Source organism: Condylostylus longicornis, unplaced genomic scaffold (assembly GCF_029603195.1).
Source record: "Condylostylus longicornis isolate FDR11 unplaced genomic scaffold, ASM2960319v2 ptg000030l, whole genome shotgun sequence".
In the NCBI taxonomy this organism is placed as follows: Eukaryota; Metazoa; Arthropoda; class Insecta; order Diptera; family Dolichopodidae; genus Condylostylus; species Condylostylus longicornis.
The window spans coordinates 6,743,606-6,768,127 of NW_026577999.1; the positions used below are offsets into that span (position 1 = coordinate 6,743,606).

At 21.8% G+C, this 24,522-nt stretch overlaps 2 protein-coding genes across 2 annotated transcripts in view; both read right to left on the minus strand.

Moving 5' to 3' along the window:
• Positions 1-11,736, minus strand: part of LOC129608127 (sodium channel protein Nach) — a 24,460-nt gene extending 12,724 nt beyond the window's left edge. The window contains exons 1-9 of the mRNA XM_055519453.1: positions 11,729-11,736; positions 11,293-11,630; positions 2,853-2,997; positions 2,643-2,797; positions 2,536-2,546; positions 2,260-2,408; positions 2,059-2,161; positions 652-801; positions 110-329 (exon numbers count right to left, since the gene is read on the minus strand). Of these exons, the coding sequence (XP_055375428.1) occupies positions 110-329; positions 652-801; positions 2,059-2,161; positions 2,260-2,408; positions 2,536-2,546; positions 2,643-2,797; positions 2,853-2,997; positions 11,293-11,630; positions 11,729-11,736 (1,279 nt within the window). The remainder of the gene's footprint in view (positions 1-109; positions 330-651; positions 802-2,058; positions 2,162-2,259; positions 2,409-2,535; positions 2,547-2,642; positions 2,798-2,852; positions 2,998-11,292; positions 11,631-11,728) is intronic.
• LOC129607839 (synapsin) lies at positions 9,837-23,429 on the minus strand. The gene is made up of 12 exons (XM_055519037.1): positions 23,250-23,429; positions 17,017-17,500; positions 16,505-16,815; positions 16,286-16,443; positions 16,147-16,218; positions 15,933-16,076; positions 13,134-13,238; positions 12,831-13,051; positions 12,666-12,762; positions 12,431-12,598; positions 11,293-12,337; positions 9,837-11,198 (listed from the first exon to the last, which is right to left on the minus strand). The coding sequence occupies exons 3-11, from the start codon at positions 16,707-16,709 to the stop codon at positions 11,927-11,929; spliced, it is 1,581 nt and encodes a 526-aa protein (XP_055375012.1). The 5' UTR covers positions 16,710-16,815; positions 17,017-17,500; positions 23,250-23,429; the 3' UTR covers positions 9,837-11,198; positions 11,293-11,926.
• Positions 23,430-24,522: the final 1,093 nt, after the last annotated feature.

Sequence of the window (24,522 nt, forward strand, 5' to 3'; positions counted from 1 at the left end):
TTTTAATTATAAAGTAAACGTGTATCAGATATCTCGCAACATCTCATGGATTATGTATTGAGCATAAAAACATTTAATTATATATATACATATATTATAAAGGACTTACATCGGTATTTTTCCAAACAGGCAACATGTTGTAATGTACAAAATTGTATTGTATTGTCACTGTTACGTTCATATGAGAATATTGCTTCATCGTAATAATAAAATGGTATACATTTACATAATACTTTAATACTATTGATACGGCATTCTGTTAAACATTTATTTAAGCCATAATTTGGTGCAATATTTTTAGGCAATTCATTTGGAAATAAACATCTTCGCTGTAAAGAGATAATATTGTCCATTGATAATGTTTATAAAGGTGAGTTATTCAAATTAAAGGTAATTCAAAAATATTTATGTTATCATATATAATATTTATTAACATTAAAAACAAAATGGTATTTTGCAGAATTCTTCATGATACTTCCTTCTGCCTTCCCATGATTACTTAAAATCCGCAGATTTTCAAATTTAAAAAACAAAATGCAAGTGAATGTGCACATTATATTTGTAATGAAAACTATTTACAAACAAAACATTTAGTTAATTAAAAAGCTTTTATTAAAATTAAGACAAAGGCCCCCTTTAGTTTAAACTTACACTTTCTATTCCATATTTCTGAACTTCATCGTCACTATGTAAAAATCTCTTAATAATTCCAATAAAAGTTTCTTCGCCAGCCGTTATAAATTTTTCAATTATACCACCAGATGAACCGTCATCATATTTGTTTTTTGTATAGACATGTATCTGAAATTACAACATATATAATATGTACATACATATGCATGTATATGATAATATAACTTATGTATTTAAACTTTAAATTTTGACTTTGGTCAAAATGTGGCCATATAAATTTGTGTTGTTCAAGCTCCTCAAACTACAATGGAAGCTAATCTATGACTATTTATACAATATGACAATATGGGAAACGATTCTAAGTTTAAATGTAATGCCTCGTAGCTGCGAATGTTAAGAAATCAATGCCTCACAAATATATATGTTAAGAAATCAAATTCTCCACAAATATATATGTATGTAAGTTTTATATTTTCAATAAAATTTTTATATACGAATTACATTTGAATATTATATAACAGTTTTTTATGTAAAACATTTTTAATTTCTTTAAAAACAAAACTCAATTTAATTTATGTAATAGACGTTGCATGTATTACGCATAAAATTTGTTAAATGTACGTAAAAATACTTATGTACTCATACAATTAATTACGTATAAAAATATGATATGTGTTACTCTCTATATACTAAACAGACCTACATTACAATATTATATGCGTCATATGTCATTAAAATGGTTCCTGTTGCTTCCTAAAAAATGAAATTTTAATCTAAATCGTTTATTATCATACAATAATATTATTGTAACCTGCTTTATTATTATTAAAAAATAAACAAAAAGAAGAAGATTTCCTCAATGTTAATGTCAACTAAATTATATTTACATGTCATTGTCTCGTAATAATTAAACAAAATGGAATTATTTAATACCTACACAAACATTAACTTAATTTAACTACTGACTTAAAAATTTTTTAAAAAAACTAACATGAAAAATATAATTAATTATTACATGGAGATGACGTACCCCACCTAAAATTTTTCTGTTTTTATAATTTTGATGTTTTAGCAACTATGTTATATAATTATTATGGAAAATATATGAATATACATATGTACAATATATGTATGTACGTATAGGAAGTAGCACATTATGTACGTATAGAAGTAGCACTAAATTTTTAATTCTATGTTACTGATTCTGGTCAATAGTGATTTTGCTATTGCTCCTGTTACGGTGTATGAGCAGGTTATTGAGTATCGAATCTTCGGGTATTGTCGAATACCCAATTATAATCGTGAGATTAATACTATTCAACTAGATAACTCGGAAATCTTACAGGCGTCATAAAATCGAGTGCTCTTTCATCTCGGACAAATATTTCAAAATAATAATAGTAAAACTAAAATAGCACAACTTACAACATGGTCCTGTGTGTTAAATAAGGTGTAAAAATAATCTTCTGTCGACATATTAACAACTAATATCAATCCAGTATCAGAGCTTCTAAATAAATAATCTTCTCTAAAAACTTTTCTAAATTTAATTAAAAATTTAAAATTATTTAGTAAAAGAAACTAAAATTTTGTTCAATGCTCTTGTATATAATAAAATTTAGTTACCTAATATTATTTAAAGTTGATTTTTCACTTATATTAAAAGTACAGCAATCACCATACTCTGAATTTTGTTGTTTAATAATTTCATCACATTGTATTGTTTCACCACCTATTTCACAACTTACTATTAAATCCTCACATTTTGGAGTTAACTGTAATATGTGTTATATTTAAATACAAAAAGCTAGTTTTATAGAAAAATATAAAATTCTAAAATAACAAATCAATAAATTTAATCATTTAGTTTAAAGTAATTATAAGCCGTACTGCAAATTATACTCTTCTCAGGACTAAAATTTTCATAATTTTCTTACACAAAAATTTAATTTTAAATATAAAATTTACCCTTTTAAATATTTCATAAGAGTTGAAATATTTGATTTTACCATCATTCGAAAAATCTTCAATTAATTTACCAAAGGACAGCAATTCACTATCATCAATACCATCAACAGAGCTTATACTATATAGGTAACTAAGCATTTTTAATTTATCCACAATATTTGTTACATTTTTATTATCTGATTCCTCGCGTAATGATCTATACAAAGAACAAATTAATTTTAATTTTATTTAAATTATTTTATTATTTATACAATTCATTTGCATATTCCAGCACAGCCTTTTTCGATAATCGGTTACTTGAACATAGAGTGACAACTGGAAAATCTGTATCCTTAATAGGATACAAAGGGTCATTTAATACTGTTATTAATGGTTTCGTTGAGAAATCCTGCCAAGCTTTTTGTAAAACATATCCAAGAAGACATAAAACAACAATATTTAAGAAAAACCATATATATCTGAAATTAAATTGGATATTTTAAATAAAATAAAGACGACAGTCTTGGCTAATTCAAGTAGAATTTACTCGTATAAGAGCAACCTACGTTGTTTTCCAAAATCTTTTCTTCATTTTAGAAAATTATTTAATTTTTAATGTTATTCCAGATTAAGCCACAAAATTACTGAAAATCAAAATTGAAACTAATATTTTATATATACTTTATATTTGTATAAAGTTGGAAAATAATTTTACTTACTGCTCTTAATTAGATATATGTAATTATTTTGTATAATTCTAATTGGTTAATTTATTATGGAATTATAACCATTAAATTAAAAACATATTGTTATAAAAATATGCCTATGGAACATTAAACTTTATAAATAATTTTATAAAATTTTCATATAATAGTTATTCAATTAGTTTAACATGTTGTTAAATGTGATTATAATATTATTTTAAGAAATTTTTAATTAATTTATCAAGGAAAATCGAAAATTATTTTAAATTACTTCATAATTAAATTTAATTATTGAAGAATGACAATGCCGTTCAACTACTCCTTTGCAGTTACAGGCGGTAGAAATTAAAAGTGTTATACTTGAATACTTAAACGCAACGTTATAATTGTTGTTCGAGATATTTAAAAATTATAGGCCTTTCTATAAATTTAGTATAACGAAAATGTGTTATATTAGTGTTCAGCAACAAATTCTGCAAATCAAATTTATAGATAAACACAGAAAAATACAGTGTTATTAGCATAAGTTATACTTTATGAACAGACAGTAGCATAAATATTTTGAAGCTAACATAGAATATGATTTAAATGCTGCAACATAAAAAGTTGTCGTATTTTAATAATCTTCAGAGATGGCAATATGAAAAACAACATTTACTTGTCAAAGACACTCCGTGACTTTCTTTCTTTTAGCTTCACTTTTTTTCTATGAAAGCATACATATAACTATCCGTATTTTGTTCTACATCCATGGTTATAAGCAATTTTTATGAGTAGCACAGTTAAATCATATGAACTGTTTTGCTTTTATATAAAACTGTAAAAAAATATATTGCATACCCATCACCTTATGTGCAGTGTTACATTTTTTGTATCTTTTATAATTTTAAAACTGTGATATTAAAACCATTTTAAAAATTCAATTTAAATTTGAAAATTTTTATTTTGTAACTTATTAACTTTTTCACAACATTAATAATAATAAGTATATAATAATAATTTAATATAATTTTATAATAATTTTTTTTTGTTAATTTAAATTTTATTTGGTTGACTTTTTTTCTTTTGTAAGTTTTTTTTTTAATTTTGTTGGGATTTCTGATTTTAACAATAAAGACCATTTTATATTATTAAGATTTTATTTTTACCTCTTTTTCATTTTATATATTTATATATATATATATATTATGTAATGCTATTTTAATAGAATAATTTAGTGAAATATATATTTTTGTTATTGCATATAATATACAGATATATATATATTATTTATAAGTTTGTTTTTTATTTATATATAGTTTTTTATATACATACATATTCATGATTAATAATATTATATACAATTCATATTTTGGTGAATTAATAAGAGGTATGGTATATTCGATCTTATTAATAACAACTTCAACATATAAGTACATACAATATTACTGTGTTGACTAAATGACATTAAAAATTTTGGAACAGTTAGAGAGTGTTTTGGTATATAAGTAATTTTTTAGTGACACATACAAGAAAGGAGCAAAAGAAAAAATGATCTATATAGTGAGCTTTCAATCTCTATTTATTTTATAATTATAGTTTGTATGTATGTATGTATGTATATATATGTATAATTTGTTCGTGTGAATACATTTCAGTTTAATTAATTTTAATCAATTGAAATTTATATATACATTTATATATATATTGCATATATGTATGTATGTATATAATATTTAGTTTAGTTGGATTTATATTTCTATTTTTTGAATAATTAATAATTAATATTTTTTTAGTTATTTTGTGTCCGGGTACAAATTGTACAACAAAACTTTGTTTTTGTTTTAAATAATATTAAATTTTGTTTTTTTCTTTATTTTTTAAACCAAATCATTTACTTAATATATTTTTAATTTAATTTTATTTTTATTACAGTAGTTATATTATGTATAACACATTTATAATTTTGAACATAAAAAAAAGCCAAGAGAAAATTTGATTAAATTTTTTAATTTTTGCGATAATATTTTAAATACAGCGTTTTATTTATATGTAGTGTTTACTCATGTATGCTTATATGTATACTTACATGATATAAGTATAGGTTATATTTGTTTATATATATAAATATTTAATTATGAAAATTTTTATTTTTTTTTTAATGTGTTATATAAATATATGATTCTAATATATATATGGATAAAAATTATTACATTATAATGTTAAGAGTGATAAATTTTACTATTCAAGAATAATATGATGAAAATTGTAAATATATAATATTAAATATTATTGCATATAATTGTTTTTAGTATACATTTTTCTTGGAAATATGAATTTAATTTTGAATTAATAAGTACACAGAAAAATATTTAAATAAATTCATTGATATTTTAGATAAGTTAAAATGAATATAATTTTGAAGTTAGTCTAAAAAAATTTATACAAATATCTATCTTACATAAGAAAAATGAAAATGAATAAAACACGGCTTTTAGTTTAAGCCTATTGCTACATTCTTTAAGTTACAAATATTTGGGCGTATATATTAATATACAAAATATGTAATTAATGAGTATAAAAAAGTTAGGGAAATTTCTAAAAATATATAAAATTGCTTTTACATATTTCTCATACAATATCTCTAAGATATACAATTATTTTATAATTTTATATGAGTATATAATATAATATTAATATATTAATTTATTAAATTAATTAAAATTTTGAAAAGGAAACTTTAACAAAACCATTTCGAATTTGTAGTCTACTTAGGGTATATGCTCTTCATTTTCTGGGGTGTATGTTCGAATCGAGCTTAGCTGAGTCGTATCTCTTTTATCATATTTATAACATCTTCTATAATGCTTTATTTTAAAATCTATACATAATTTAAACTAAATAAACTAAAATTTAATTAAAATGAATGTGTAAAATAATAACAAACATTATTCTAATTCATTGAATATGGGTTTCCGAAAATAGGGTGTCAGTATCAGCATTTGACAATTGTGTTTTAATAAAATGTGTCTTACTTGTATTTAAAATCTTTATTTATTGAACACTATCTACGGAAATGAAAATATCACTTTAAAAAAAAACAGTACGAATATGTGCTATATATTATGTACTTTATTAAAATAACTCATGTATATTATAAGCTCAAATTGATATAAGAATTTTCTAAGAACTATTCAAATAGTATTTTAATTTTCGAAACACTTTCTAAAATATAAATGTTGCTACAAATTTTCAACAGAATTCATCATCATTGTAACGAAAATGTGCGTAACTTATTATGCTAACTAAATTTCAAATTAAAAAAATGCAACAATAAATGAATATTTTTGTGTTGCATAATTGTAACGCAATTTTAATTAATTTAATTTACATAAACTTTATACAAATTTTGAATTTTTAAATGTATTTATGTAAATATTTTATATTAATATCAATAAAATATTCTATGTATATTGTGTGTATTTAAATATATATATATATGTGTGTATGTATATGCCTGATTAAAAATTTAAATAATATTTTTATATTGATGTTTATTTATTAGTATGTATACTTTTATATATTTAAATGTTGTCTTAAATCAGTTTCATAAATCCATATATATATAAATTTATAATTATGTATGTATATGTAAATATTTATAGTACATAATTTTGTTTTCGATTTCTCTTTATTGTAATGTTTTTTGTTTTTATCTTTTATTTTTCAATTGGAGTAAAAAGCTAGCATTTTTTATTAATTTTTTGACATTTTTTTCTTTATAATGCATATTTTTAAATCCGAATAATAATTCAAATAGGAGCTAAAATAATTATTAATATTATATATATATATATATATATATATATATATAATAATAAATTATATCAACATAATTTTTCAACTTTATACCGTTGATAAATTTCTTCATTCATGTTTATTAATTTAACTCATTTTTTCCCAGTATACAAATATTGGAACAGATTTTAGATTTGCTTCTAAAATTCAATATTGCTTAAAAAAGCAATATAAAAGTAATTTTTCGATTTAATTGAAAAGTATATGCCAATATTGCTATATTGGGAAGAAACGGGTTAATTTTGAAAATTCAACTAAATTTTTGAAAATTCTTTTTTAATATTTTTGTGTCTAAATGTTTATTTATTTATTTATTTATTTTTTTTTGCTTTTTCAATATGTAATTTTTTTTTGTTTGTTTTTCTTAAGTGTTATATTTACGATAATTGCAATAATTATAATATATAATTAATAATTATAATAATTAATTTATAATAAAATTATAATTTAATATAATTTGTGCTCATATTTAGCTAATGTATATATATATATATATATATACATAATAATTAATATATAATAGCATGGTAAATAATTGATTCAATTATATAATAATACTTTTCTTATATTTTTTATAATATGCTTTGCCTTCCAATAATTTTTTTATAAATTTTAAAATTTACATAATATCATTTTTTTAATTTATTTTGTATGTATAATAAAGTATTTTTTTCTTTTTTTTTCTTTCTTTTTTTTTTTTTTTGAAATATATTTGAATAAGTTTTTTATAATTTTTTTGTTTTAAAGGAATTTCAAAGTATTTTATTTTTAAATCAAAAAATATTATTAAGTATTTTATATATCAATGTACGAATTATTGTCTTCTTATATTTTAAGTATTATTTTTTCATTTAATTTGAAATTAAATAAAATCAAAACACGAAAAAAAAAATATTTTAATTTTTAAAAAATTTCGTTAGGTATTCGTTCAGCTTTCCTATAATTTACTTATTGATTTCATTTTTTTTTTGTTCGAAATTTGGTGTATATGTATTTAATTTTCTTATTTAATTAATTGAAGGTGGTTAACATTCACCATCTTAATGCATATACGCGAGTATTATGCATAAAAAATACTTTAGTTCAAAAATATTGAAATTTTATCATATTTTTTTGTAATTTGAAATTGTAATTTTTGGAAATTTTAAATAATAAAATAAATAATTTACAAATTTATTTATTTAAATATCGAAAATTAATTATTAAATTTAAAATCCAAAATGAATAAATTCAGAATTTGTATTTTAAGCGAAAAATTTTATGTAATAAAACTTTTTCTCTTTTGTTTTATATTCAATGAATACAAAAATTTATTATTGGACAAGTTTTTCAATTCAATAAGAATGACAAATGATACAAGAACAAAAACAATATTGATTTACATACTTTTATTTTAACGATTAGTATTTTTTTCTCAGTATTTTTTTCTGTCGGTGGTTTTTCATTTAAATATGATTATTTGCTTTCCATATTACTTAAAATATCCAAAACATAAATTTATTTTCTTTCTTTTTTTATAATTTCTTAAATAAAATATAACATTTAAACGTTTTAACATTTATAACAACTTTTTGTTTTTTTTTTTTTTTTGTTTTTGGAACGATATGTAATTGAACAGCATTAATAATTAAAATATAATATTATTAATCATAATATAAACATTAAAATTAATTCTAAATTATAATTTATTTAATATTATAATTTATAAAATAAATATAATATTCTGATATTTAGTAACTTTTATTATTATAATTTAAAAATAAAAATAAAATTAGTATTAAAATTTATAAATAAAAGACACATTATCAGTTTTAATGTGCATGTATATATGTATGTGGAACACCCTTTTATAACAACCTAAACGGTACTTGTTTTTTACATAACGAATCACAAAATAATTGTATTTAATGTAATTTAATAAATTGTTGAAAAACAATTGTCAAAAATTAAAACTTAAATTAAAAATTATTTTGTATGTGTAATTAATTGAATAACTTATATAATATTTATGTATTGTTATCATTTTGTAATTAAAACCACTTAAATTTTATACTTATATAATTAAATGAAATATTTTCAATATGCCTTCTAATTTTATTTTGCTAAAATTAATTTTAAAATAATCCAAGATAAATTTTATTGAAATGTATTTTAAATGTTGAAGTTCTCAAATTGTAAATATACAATTGTATGCATGCTAATTCTCAATTAATCATAAAAAAAAAACTTAAATGAAATTTCAAAAATCAGATTACATGATAAAATTTATAGTATTAAAAATTAGAGCGCTTAAATATTTAAGACTAAAATCGTAAATTGAAAATATGAGAAACAAATTTAAATATGCATATTAATTGTTAATTAATTAATTTTCAATTAACTATTTAATTCATGAATGTTAGAAGAAAAAACATATTATATTAGAGGCTAAAACAAATTTGGGGCCTTATATAAAAAGATCAGTACTAAATATATCTCATATAAAATATGATTTAAAACTGTGTATTAAATTTTATGTACATAATATAAAATTTTAAGTACATAACATTTGTATAAAACTATAAATACTGTTTTTATAATTTACATAATTGATTTCTCATTCTTATTTTAATATTAAAAGTATAAAATTAAAAAAAAAAACTAATTTAAAATAATAAATACAATTATTTTGTGATTATTTTTATATTATATTCGTGGTACTTAAAACATATTTCTAAAAAATTTAAATAAAAATAAATAAAAAAATTAATTTAAATTGAAAACTCGTTTTTACAAATTAATTTCTGCTAAATTAATATTGTATAATTTAATTAAATTAATAATAGTGTAATTTTAATAGAGATTGTTTGTCGTTTGATTATTATAATAATTTAGTTATAAGGAATATTTGCATTAACATTACTATTTTTGTGAGATTGTAGTTGATAATTGTTATCATAATAACAATTATAGTAAATTTTAATTAATAAAAATAATTTATTCATGCAATTTTTTTTTTATTTTTTCTTACAATTTCTTTATATTTTTTTTCATATGGCACGTTATTTAAAGTTTTAATAAAGATAGCATTTTGTAATAAATAGACAATTTTTATTTTATTTTGTGCTATTGCTTAATTTTCGCGGTATATATTTTTCTTTGATAATTTGAAAATAAAATAAACAAATAGAATCAGATACAAGTTATTCGATTTCTGTGCCATTTCCTAAATATATTAATTGCTTAATATTGTTCATTTTATCAAATTATTTAATTTTTTTTTCTTTTCTAAATAATGCATGCTTTATTTGTATTAATTTTTATATAATAACTTATTTGATATATTTATACGTAATGCGACTGTTATCGTAATTATTGTGTATGCAATTTATATTTATGCTAAAATTGTTTAAAAGAAATTTGAATTTTTTATAATTTCATTGAAATTGCTGAGCAGACTTTTCGTATTAAATTTATGTATTCTTCATTTTGATGTAAATTAATTTTTCTTAAAGCCCAAATATAATATATACATATAAATCTACATAACTATTTTACATAGATTATATCTACACATAATATACAAATATTGTTCAAATTTGCGTTTTCATATATATGAGTAAATAATAAAAAATGGAAGGCCTTTTCTTTAAAAAGAAAAATTAATTACTTATTTGTTTTTTTTTTGACTGTTGAATTTTTTATGATTTTTAACTTTTCTCGAATAATATGTTTTGTTGTCCCCATATTTTATAATATTTTTAGATTTATAATTTTTAAAGTTTAAGGTAATATAATGGTTTTGGTAGCTCTAAGCGGAGGTATCTTTTTTACAAAGATATGTAGTACTACTACCAAATATACATAATATGTGCTTGTTTAACTTTTTTAATTTTATTCTTTGGTTTTTGTACTGCTGCAGTATATTATATGATATTTGTTTTATGTAACGAAAATATTTGAATATAAATATTAATTATTAATTAAATTATTTTTAAATATAAATGAATTATTTTTGAAAAATAATATCGATGTCATCACGTTTCTCTGAAACTCCAAATATAATATCTGCATCGGATAGTTTGCGCTCAAATTTGCCTAAAAAAATCGTGAAAATTAATAAGAGAGATTTAAGAAGAGAAAAATTTTTGAATTTAAATTACATAAATATTTTTTGTTATACTTAATATACCTTTTTCGGGTTTCTCAAAAGTTTTATTTATTGATGGTAAATAAGAATTTTCAGTACCGTAATCTTTGAATTTATAATCAGAGCTATACTTGTAATCGACGGAATTAGATCTGTCAATTGATGAAAATGATGTATTAACATTGCTTGTAGTATATTTTTTAGTATCTGTAAATGTATTGCTTGCTTTAGATGTAATTTTAAGATCTTCTGATGTTGGAAGGCTACTAGTACTACTAGTATTGGTGTTATTACTATTTTGTAAATTCTTATCAAATGGATTAATTCTTCTGGTTGAATCGAAACTGACTATTGGTGAAGCATATCCCAAATCCGATGTACTTGTTGTAGTTATTGTTGTTGTAGCTGCTATATTTTTAAAAGCGAGAGAACTTCCGATATCCGACGTAGTACTCTTATAAGATGTATTTGAGCTTACAGTTTCATTAGTTGATAAAGGAGTTTTAGTAAGCACAGAAGATGTTATACCTGTCGCTGGTAACGCTTTTTCTACATTTTTTGAAGTTGAAATTACAGACGTAGTTATATTAGTAGATGTAGCAGTTGTAGTAATATCATTTTTCTCCAAACTGACAATATCTGAAGTGGTTTTCCCTCGCTTTTTGTTTGCTAATTCCTACATATCACCGAATATCCCTGCAAATGTTTTTCTTAAATTTTTCATTGTATCCTCAGCGTCTTCAACAACAGATGACTGAGTTTGAGGACGAATAGATGTTTTAGAGCCTGATGACATTACAGATGCTTGAGAAGACTGTGAATCTCGTCTGTTTGCTGCGGTTGTATTTATTGGTGTATTTTTTTCTGATTCTTCAATAGCCGGCTCTGATACACTACTTCGACTACTTAATCGACCAATAGAACCTACTGCTGGTGAAGTTCTTTCTGGAATTGGTGGTGGTGCTCCAGTTGGAAGCGGTCTTGAAACAGTTGATGAAACGGATGAAGCTGTTTCTTCTGTTGGACTTGAACTTTGTGATGATGTTAAAGATTTACCAGGAACCTTTGTTGAGGGTCGACATACATTCTAAAAATAAATTTATTTTTTATATTTTTATATATTATTTTTTATATACTATATTTCTATACTATAAAAACACGGCTGAATTTTTTTAAATACCTGCATTCTAGATACAACTAAATCAGCAATTTGACGACGATCTTCTTCTTGAGTATCGCCCATAAGACAGAAAGTACTATCTGAGGCGCCTAAAATGTACTCTTTGCCAGTTTTACTAACAATTACAGAAATTTCGCAAATTTCCATTCCACCAAATAATTCAGAAACCTGTTTATTTATTTAAAAAAAAAAACATTATTATTTAATTCAATAGTTAATTAATTGCCAGTTTTACCTCGTCTATCCACATTTTATATTTTTCAGTCATTTGAAGTTGTTCCAACATAGCTGAACCTTGATTTGTTTTCCAATTTCCAGAAATAGACTTTCGCCTAACAAAGTTATTTAAATATTTTATTTTAATCCACTTAAGTGAAATACATATTAGAAAACTTCTTACATAAATGCCTTGTAGTTATTTCCAATTTTCTGAATATGAATATCATATTTTGCATCAACATATGGTTCCAGTGTGCAATAACATAAAGAATCTCCAGAAACAGTTCCAGTTATTAAACCAGTTGCATCTTGAAGAGATCCCTGACTTTCTAAACGGGCAGTAGCTAAACCACCATGGCAATGACCAGCTTTTAATACACAAGGAAATTTCGACCATGAATACTAAAATGAGATTATTGAATTTTGTAGATTTCTCAAATGTAATCATAGTAGCTATTACGAGCATTAATTTTACATTACTCACAAGGTCTTTTGTGTTCGGGAAAAATGTTTTTGGTATTAATGGAAAAGCATCTTTACCTAAACGTCTTTGAAGTTGTAATAAATGGGCAAATACCCATGGCTTATCCTGTAATTGAAAAAGAGAATTTCCTTTTAACTTGAAATCCGAGTTATTTACAAACACATTTGGATCAAAATATAAGTTTCACGAAACGTGCTTTTAATAATAAATTATACAATTTCATAATTATCATAAGGAAAAATCGAGAAAAAATTCTTTAGAAGCTTGGAAATGTACAAACAAAAATTAAAATTAATGACCTTTCCATTCAGGACACCAATTTTAACAAGTCATTTGGAAAAAAATTAACATAATTTATGTAAAAATCGTTAATATTTATGTAATTATTGGAAAGTTATAAAGGAAGAAAAGTTATATAATAATTTAAAATATGTACATACATAATATAAACAAATTGAATTAAAGAAAAGAAAATTGTTTAAATTGAGATGAAATGAGCATTTCTTTTCATGAAGCATCAATAAATCGAATATTTAGTACGCTGATAAGTTCATTTAATTTATTTTAATATTAATTAATCAAATATTGATTAGAATAATATTAATCAATTAATTAAATCATTTGCAGATTAGGTTATAGATGGTTTCCAGATACCCTAAATCTATGTCAAAACATATTACATAGTGCATATTGAGATATGTATGGGCCTTTTCATAAACGCAGTATATCACGATTTGTGTTCACACAGTATATCGCAATTTGCAATTGAATCGATCAGATTGACATTAGAATTTGACAGCTTGTTCTAATATCAATAATACTGCATGGTCATTATTTCATAATTCGTATTTAATTTGTTTGTTTTTTTAAATACAACAAAAAAGACACTTTTAAAAGAAGAGCAGATCATCATGCTTAATCAAAAAAAAATTCTTCATAATATCTTTATTTTCAAAAAACACAAAAATAATCAATTATATATTTGTATAGGGTCATTTAAGAAAGGACACTGATTTTATAGCATATGTATAAGAATTCCTTGACATCCAATATACATTAATACGGTGTTAATAAATAATTCAACAAATCACACTTATAAGCTGAATTATATATTAAAACCGTATTACTGCATTTTGGAACTCAAGGATTATATTCATAATATAGTCACTTAGATAGTATAAAACATAATTATTTTGTATATATTGTACGAGAAAAAATTTTAAAAATTTTACATGCATGTACATTTTTTTTTGTTTTGTGCACAAAATTCTGAATAAGTGAGAAATATAAAATATATTATATTTATTATTTATAAAATAATATTAGATAAATATGAAAATATTATATAAAATAAGTTTTTTCTTGAAATTTATCATGGTTTTATGTACAAAAAAAAATATTATTATGTATGTATATATATATATCACTCACTTAGGCAAATATTATATAACGGACAATCTTCTGTTTAGTTTTCTAGAATCATTTGCATAAATTTCAGGTATGTATGCCTATGATTCCTCACAATTGTCAACGTCAAATTTAATAACATTTGTTATTTAACTATGAAATTGCTGAAGTCCGCACAATGCTTTCACATTTTGGTATTTAATAAGAACTAGTAAGAATTAATGAAAAATGAATATAAATAAAAAATTAATGAATTTTTTGATATCGGAAATTTCTTGCATGTATTGATGCGAAATGTGCAACAAGTGTGCGGATTATTTGAGTGGATAACTTGAAATAAGAATAATAAATTTTTCTGAAATTTCAGTTGTTCTCTTAGAAAAACATTATTATGTTTGTATCTTAGTATTGATATAATTATATATGCATACATACATATTAATTCAATATTATTATGTACATAACATCTTTATTATATTTAAAAAAAAAATTAAATTTCGAATTAAAATTTACTTTTTTTGATAATAACTTGCTTATATTTATATCAGCCATTATAATGACATCTTCACCGATTTTTTTTTCAGAATTTTGAACGCAATCCATTTATGTAAAGTATACGAACCTAAAAATTTTTATTAACATTATTGTATTGTATCTGTTTATTACTATTTTTTTAATTGTGTCATGTTTTTTTAATCCAATTCAAGTTTTTTATTTTAGATATGTTAATAAATAAAAAATTTCTCATGTAAACCTGATAATCTCTGTACAAAAGTTTGTTCTAAAGGTACTTGATGCTAGATTTACCAAAAAATTTATTTTACCTCCCGCAAAAGTTTAAAATTTTATAAAGAGTAAAATTTTAGACCTTACATTACGTTATACGTTTATTAACAAAAAAAATCCAATATATAGTATTTTAAAACAAAATAAATAGTAACAAAACAAACTGTCCTTGTGTACACCCACGAAATTTTTACAATTTGAATAAATTCAATTCTAAATGCAGTCCATTAAACTCTTAGTTTATAAACTAGCAGTTTTAACTTACGTAAATTACTTTATGTCTAATATTGTGTTTTGCAACATAAAAAAATAAATTTTGAACTAGAGATAATTAATAATTTTGATATAATTATGATAATTGATAACTGATGAAATGATAGACTAAAAAAGTTAGAATTCGTATTGCTGTTGATAAGAATTTTTTGGTGTAAATAATATTTACTTATGCAATTTCAAATTTTATGATAAATTAACAAATACTATAAGCAAACAATTTTTGTTAAATGATAATATTTTAGCGGCTACAAGTAATTAAAGTTATAAACTCAAAAATAAATCGACAATTTCTAATAATTTTTTTCTAAAAAAGCTCACACCAAAATTTACCTGAAACTGGTATACGGAATGTAAAGAATTAATACTAGCTACACCCCCGAATTTTAGTGCTAATAAACATGCTCTAAAATCATTAGCTCCATTACGTGGTGGTTGTCTGATTAAAACAAAATCAGGACGAAACGATCTTGATACCTGTATAAATGATATAATAGTTATGTAAAAAATATTTGAAATAATTTTTTTAGTGCTAAACAAAACTTACTTTAGTTCCTCCACGTGTGACAGCAATCGAAACTTGCGGACCACTTTCACCGCTAGATGTAATCGATATTTCCTGTAATTAAATTTCATGATACTATGAGCCCGAATGTTATTTATTTTACAGATAAAATTTATTTTACCTTAAATTCAGCCTGTTCAACTCTAATATCATAGTCGCTATGCAAGCGTTTTCCTCTGAAATATTTTGACCAATCAGTATTTTGATCGTCTAAAACAAGTAACGTAAAGTATTTATCCTTGTTTATGGATGGTCTAGTTGCACTTTGAACAGCAGCGCCTACATAAATTAATAAAATCAAATTATTTTAGATTTTAATTACAATTAATAAAATTTATACCAATAATAGATGCTCCTTGATCTCTTGCAGCACCAGTAAGACTTTGAACACGTTGCAATAAACTTTCACGTGATTTAGCCGGGCTAGATGGTGCACTTGTACCCCTTATTGGACCTTTTCCAAATGTAAGAGATAATTCGGGTGCTGCAGTTGTAGGCTGTGGAGGCACATTTGTAATCGATGAAGGTGCTGGTGGTGGAGGCATATTTGGTGGTCCACCTGTTGGAACCGGTTGCGTTTGCAATGGCCTTGCGGCCGGTGGAAGTTCATTAGGATCAACATCATCACATTCAGAAGATAAATCTCCCGAACTGAACCTAATCAAAATTTTTAATAATTTAATCCGAAACGATTTAATTATGAAACAAAAAACCAAACACTCTATTAACCAACTATATAATATAATAAAAAATCTAATCTAATTCTAATTTTCTATACATAATTTTAGTGCTAAATTCTAAACTAGTTTCTATTACTAGTTAAAAAATTTTAGTACTAAAATGTATACTCACACTGACCTTCGTTTCAGGAAATTAACATTAGAGGTAAAGCTTGTTCGGAATGATGAGAAATTCAGGTTGCTCGTTTTGGTTTCCTTTTAATATATTCAAATGACAATGAATTATGAAATGAGATGAAAAAAAATGGAAAGTTTTTCGCTTTTAATATCAAATTACAATGAATCCTATATTATTAGTGATTTATAAATGTTCATACGATCCACGTGATGGATATTATTTCAATGTATATTTTTTTTTTATTATTGTTTCTTATAAGATATTTATTACCTGAGCAGGGGCGCAAATTCGCCCACACCCAGCTGTGGTTATAGCACTAATATTGAAAAAATCAAATTAAAATTCAACAGTATTTTGCTGCTGAATTAAGCGATTTTGTTATTTTTTTGTTTTCTAAATTTTGTTTTAAACCTTTTTAGCTATTCCACTTTACAATTCCTGTTGAGCCTTTTTATAACCTTCAGTAATGTTTTTGGTGCTGGAAATAAAAAAAATATGATGCTAAAAAAGGAACAGAATATCAATTTATTTATTAGTTGAAAACTCTTAAAAAAATATCCTTAAAGTATAAAAATTGTTAATCTTGTCAAATCAAAAGCAAAAATTTTCAACCTCATTGAACATTCATTGAACAAATTTCCTTTACTAAATGCGAAGATGTGCAAATCTCATTATAATATAAGCAAAAGTATAATTTTTATGATAATTATTTAAATTTTTATCTTAAATAAAATTTATTTTGAATTATTTCTGAGAGAGATTTGTTTCACCGCTTTTATATGTAAACAGTACATAAGTATGTGTGTATACTTAAAACAAGGTCGCCTTGTCTAATTTAAAATTACATATTAGACAGAAATACATGAATGACATTGCCATTCTGTACCTTAGTACATTTTTGTAATTGTAAGATTGTACTTGTTTTTCAAATTCAGTACAAAATTTTTACTCGAAAACATAAATTAAAATTTAATTAATAATTATGGTATGTACTTTGCAATAGGAAAATGTAGTTATGGAGAATATACTTAATTTTAAAATTAAATTAAGGAATTCAAATACATTAAATTTGTAAAACAGTTTCTAATTTAAAAAAGAAAAATAAAATTGTCCCTTTCGATTTTATCCGCTAGGGTGGACAACTTTTTAATACTCTTTTCGAATTAGTTTATGTAAATGTAATAAAATAAAAATACCTGATAACTGGTAACATTCTTATGTTCTTATCGAATTCGATAATTATCCGTGGTAATTGTTTTATTGTTATTATGCATTTTCATTGACAATTAAATATTTTAAAATTTGTCAATGCAAAGGTGAAATAATTAAGGTATTATTCGTATTATATGAGAAATATATACAAGCAAGAATGTGTATATATTATATATGTATATAGAAATTCAATAAACAAAATAACGCAATAACGTAATAAAAGTAAACGTAATTGGATTATAAGATAATCTAAGGTTAAGGAAGGAAAATTTTGAAAGATTTTATTTAATTAATGAATTAAATTCTTAAATTTGAATTTTATGCATGTCGAAATTCGGTGGAATCGTACTTTTCAAAAAAATTTAATATATGTGAGTAGTATTTTATTCTATATTACTTATATTCATTACATTATTTTAATTTTTAATATTTTTTATTGATGTTTCAGATCAATTCCGTCAAAATATTTTTTAATATACCTTTTCGTTGTAATTGCTAAAAAATTTAATCTGAAAGAGAATAGTTATATTAATTTAAACTTTACGTTACAGCAATATTTGTAACAGGAACAAGAACCATTAATTACATTTAAGAAAAACTAATAAACATTTTAACATTCAAGTTAACTGCAAATAAAATAAATCATTCTCGAATGTATGTGTACCTAAATGTATTAAGTGGACATGACAACATGAAGGAAATTTATCAAAGATTCAATTAAACTACATACGAAAAACCATTGGCAAAATGTAAATTTCAAATAAAAATAAGCAACTGCGGATCGTTTTTTAAAATAATTATTGTTTATGCTATTAACTAAATAACTGGGTGTAGAAACTAAAATCCTATACATTAAAAAATTGTGTTATATAATTTTGGAAAGAGCACGTTGTTCATGTTTTTAGTATATTTTTTCTTTCCAGATTAATATTTAAATTTTGTTTTGGGATACTTTAATACTAGATTAAAGTATATTAGACAGTAAGCCAACTAGTTTTACACATTAAAAATTTACATATATAATTTTCAAAAATATATTATTTTTGAAAATTACATAAGTAAATTTTTGTATACACACACATGTATGTAATAATTATGGAAATTACATAAATGTATGTAATAATTAATAAATAGTATACAAATTTTTTTATCATGTAGGTTATTTTACGTACAACATCTAATTTTGAACCATGAATAATGCGAGACCACATATATCATACTATAACCTCTATCATTTGTAGCTTACGCATTAATTATAATAATTAGGTTGAAAGTCATATAATATTAAACTTATTTTGTATATATACATATATGTAATTGTATAATTTTTTTTGGAAATTTTCCAAAAATTATTTAAACTACAATTTATGATGCGAATATGTAATGATATTCTTCAATTGCTTCCACAAAAAATAAATATACAAAAATAATAAAAATAAGGTATACATAAATATTAGAAGTTTAACAATAAATTAATGTAAAATAGAAAAAGAAGAAGTAAAAATTTATATATACATAAATATATTATTATAATTTCAATCATTATTAATTCTAAGAAATTTTTTTTAAAACACAAAAAAAAATTGAAAGGATATTTTATGTTTAAGTGAAAGGCAGAGACAAATGGACGACAATTTTCCGAAAAGGTTATATATATTTGTAAATACATAGTTATAAATGTGTAGGTACAAATAAATACGGTATATTTTTATAAAAAAGGATATTCTATGCTAAATAACCATTCCATGAATTATTGATCATTAATTTATTAGAAAAACGCTGTTCATTCTAAAAGTTATAAAACATATAGCATAGTAAATTAAGTATCTAACAATATGCATCAAATGTTATACATAATTAATAAAGATATTATGGTATATGGGTTTTTTATATACAAACGTGTTATGTGGTATAGTTAAAAGGATTAATTAATTTTATCAGATTATACAAAATATTTTAAAAATCTTACCAATAGTTTTGTTTATTTTACTATACAATTTTCATTTTGCTATATGAACTAGGGTTAAGTAATTACTATTGACATTTAATCAAATTATAATGTTAAACCATGATATGCAAATAATTGAAATATTTATATATAGAAATTCAAGAAATGGTAAATAAATTTTGCTTTGCTTTTAGATAATTATATATATGTATATAAAAAAAGAAAAATAAAAATTATAATTGTACATCAATATAAATTGAAAATAAAATATTTTCTGCTCCAATAATTACAATAAATATCAATAAATTATTCTAATTTTTATAAAGAAGAGCAAATATAAATTATAAATTTAGTACAAACATTTCCTCCAACGATTATAAACAGTGGAGGGCAAAAATTTAAATGGTTCATTAAAATTTAATCGAATTAAATGAACAAAAATATGAACTAGTCATAGTCGAATGTTTATGTATTAATATATTATGTATATAGTAGTAATTACTTTGTAGTATAATACAGTGTTAAAGCATACACATATTTTAAGCTTATGACTTGTAAATACTGAATTGTGTAGTGTTGTTAATTATATTTATGATTGAATACTTAAAGTTATAATTTTTATAACACGTTACATAAATAATATAATAATATAAATACAATTATTATGTAATATTCACAATGAATATGAATATGAATGAATAAAGTCTATTGTTTGAATAATTATAATATGTATTTGTATAAAAAAATGCAAAATTAAATTAAAATTATTAAAAATTAAATTTGGTTAATTTTATATAACAGAAATTTTATTACAATTACTACCATAATAATACCATTTATTAGACAATATACTATCTTATTGAATATGAAAATTTATAATATAATTATGGTTGTTTAATTTTATTTTCCGACTGTGCGTGCATTAGATTATACTATATAATAGTTATGTAATGAGCACATGTATACATGTATGCTTTAATAAAGTGTTGAAAAACTTTATTAAAACTTTAAAAAGCGTTTCTATTTTGCGTTTTAATTATTTATTTAATATAAAATATAATTAAAATAAGTACTTTAAGTTTCTTAATGCACTTGAGTACACAGAAGTAAGATTTTGAGTATATGTATACGTCATTCTCTATATTATACATATATAAGAATATGAAAATCAATTTTAGAAAATCTTACAATAAAAAATTTTCATTAAAAATAAATCTCTTAAATAAAATTCTTGATTTTTTATTTCGCTTCAGGTCATAAATTTTAATTTGGTGAAAAAAAATATATTGTCATCCAATTAAATAAGATGAACAAAATATGGAATAAGCTGTTCTTGTATGAAAACAGTGGATTTGTATAAAAATTTTCAAAATACTTAAGTATGTACATACAGTTTTGGTCTAGAAGACCGAAATATTTTATTTTTAAATAATAAAATAATAAGGTCATGTAATATTCAATTCTCATGCGTTATTAGTATTTTTTTTTTATAAAAAATCCTTCAAATTAAATTATTCAAAGTTTTTACAATTCAAATTACATAACAAATTTACGCTTCTATTTATGTGTATATTTTTGTACAGAATTTACAAAAAAATTGTAAACTTTTTTTTACTTTAAAATATTCAAAATAATAATGAATTTAATTATAAAATTTAAAATAAAATTATAATGTATATACTATATAAATTAAAAAGTTTATAATAAATAATATGGAAATATTCATATTAAATAATTTTGAATACTACAAAATAAAATAAATAACAATATTCTTAGAATCCTCCTCATATTATACGTACATATTAAGAAATTATACATTTACTTACTGTTATTCCCATATTATTTAAGTGCATATATACATAAGAACCCATTAAGACTGATAAAAATCAATTTTGTTTATTATACAATAATAATACACTATATATAAATGAAATCCTAATTAATATTTAATTAAAAACCCAAATAGGGATTTTGATAATCTTTGAAAATTTATATTAACCTATATGTCTGTATATACCTATATAGCAATGATTGTATATTTAACATAACAAATTTTATGAGATCATACCAATTTCATTATTTATTACCACAAAATTCGAAGAAAAAAAAAAATAACGCAACAAAATAAATAAAAGAAAAATTTGAGAGACTAAATGGCTTTATATACCATTATGATACCAACAAATATTATTATTTACCTAAAAAATGTTATTCCTTTTTAATGAGGTACGACATATCCATTTAGAAAATAATTTTTTAGTACGTAAGAAATAAAATTGTCATATTTGTATATATGTATATACATATATACAAGTATATTTATTATTAGAGATAAAAACTCATTAATTATTAATTTTTAATCTAAAAATACTCAAAATTTTGTTTTATATACTTACATATATATATACGGCAAATTGTAAAAAATTAAATATATGAGTGAAATTTTAAAAAAAATGTTAATAAAATTGGTGTGGAAATTCTTATTTATAAAATTGGTGTGAAAAATTCAAAGTACAACCACACTAACATAAAATAAAAATTATTTAACAGCTTTGTATTAGACTTTTGGGGATTCCTTTTTTGTTATTTTTCTTCTTTTCATAAAACAAAGTAAATTTTGCTTTTTTAATGGTGTGAAATAAAGAAATATACTTATATTTTCTTTAACTCATTTAAGATATACATAAAAAAAAAGAGTCATGACCCATATATGAAGAAAACTTTCTTAATATTATAACAGCAAAAAAGAAAAATGAAAAAAAAAAACTACCTAAATTTATTGAATTTTTAATGCTTATTTGAATTTTTTTATAAATAATTTTCTTTAACAATTGTACTTACATAATTTTAAATTTTTAAATATATTATTAATTGAAACTATATTAATAAAAGATTTTCCAAAAGAAAAATTTTCAAATCACCTCCTAACATTTATTATATTATACAAGTATGTATGTATATGTACTTAAAATCACTAAAATTTATGAATGGATAAATTTTCTCTAATGTTTTTTTCCTTTTTAATTTAAAATAAAATTTTAAAAAACTTTTAATTTACAAAACTCACCGACGATAAATTTTTTTTTTTTGATATTTTTATTCTTCTCTTTATAAAAATTTTTCTTTTAATTTTTAAAATGGATTTTTTTTTTAATAATTTTTTTTAAATATTATTTTTTAATTCTTTTTTTTGTTGCCTCTTTCCAAAAAAATTAAGATGAAAACTTCTTTAGCTTTATCAAAGATATTGACTGATTACTTGCTAGACATTATAGCAAAAGTCACTAACAATATAAATATAATAAAATAATGCAGTCTTGCGCACTTTATTTCTATTGATTTCAATTTAATAAATTTTGCTTGTGTAATATAACTTGAACAAACCTACATGTACGTATGTGTGTGTGCGTATTAATCGTATATATTACAATTTATCCAACAACAAAGAAAAAAGAGAAAAAAGCACACATATAAAAAAAATGTTAGCAATTTTAGCAGGATAGCAATAAAAAAAAATAAACATAAAAAAATTGTGTGTAGTTTTTTTTTGTTTTTGGATTTAAAATAATTGTAAAAAAAGGTACCGGTTTTTTGTTTTTGTTTCTAATAGTAGAAAAAACTTATTACCATTGATCCTAAACACGATCTGTTAGGCAAAAATCTTTACCTAATATCTTAAAGAATTTAAGATATTGGGCAATGACTTTGTAAGACTTTCTTCTCTTGTCAATAAGAAATTTTTTACCTTTATTACAATTTTTACATAATAGTGAATTACATATTTATGTATATGCTATTTTATCTAGCGTTATTCATTTTGAATTCAACCCTTAAATAATTTTATAATTTTCCAATCAAATAAAAATATCCTGTTTTCTATTCAAACTGATATTATTTAAGCTTACATTTTTCATTGAAAAATATTGCATATGATTTGGCGAAAATTTAATTTTTTCCAAGTAAGATTCTTTTGGATTTGTTTTACTTAATGGCAATACTGTCATTAAACGCGATTTACCCATACAAATTTCAATAATTTATTCAATTTCAATATCTTATTAAAATTTTAATGGACTTCTTACGTCTTATAAAAAATTGAAAATAGAAAAAATATAAAAGAAATTGTTTAATTTCTAATTATTTGCATCATCATTATATTATTTGCCGTAATACCGTAACATGAAAATTGTACTATATCGTAATAATTTATAAAAAAATACAAAAAATTTTGTAACGTTTCATGGTATCTCCATATAAATTTGACATTTGTGACAATTTATAAAGTAATTCAATATTTACACACATATAAGAAAAAAATAAAAAAAAAAATAATAAAGGGA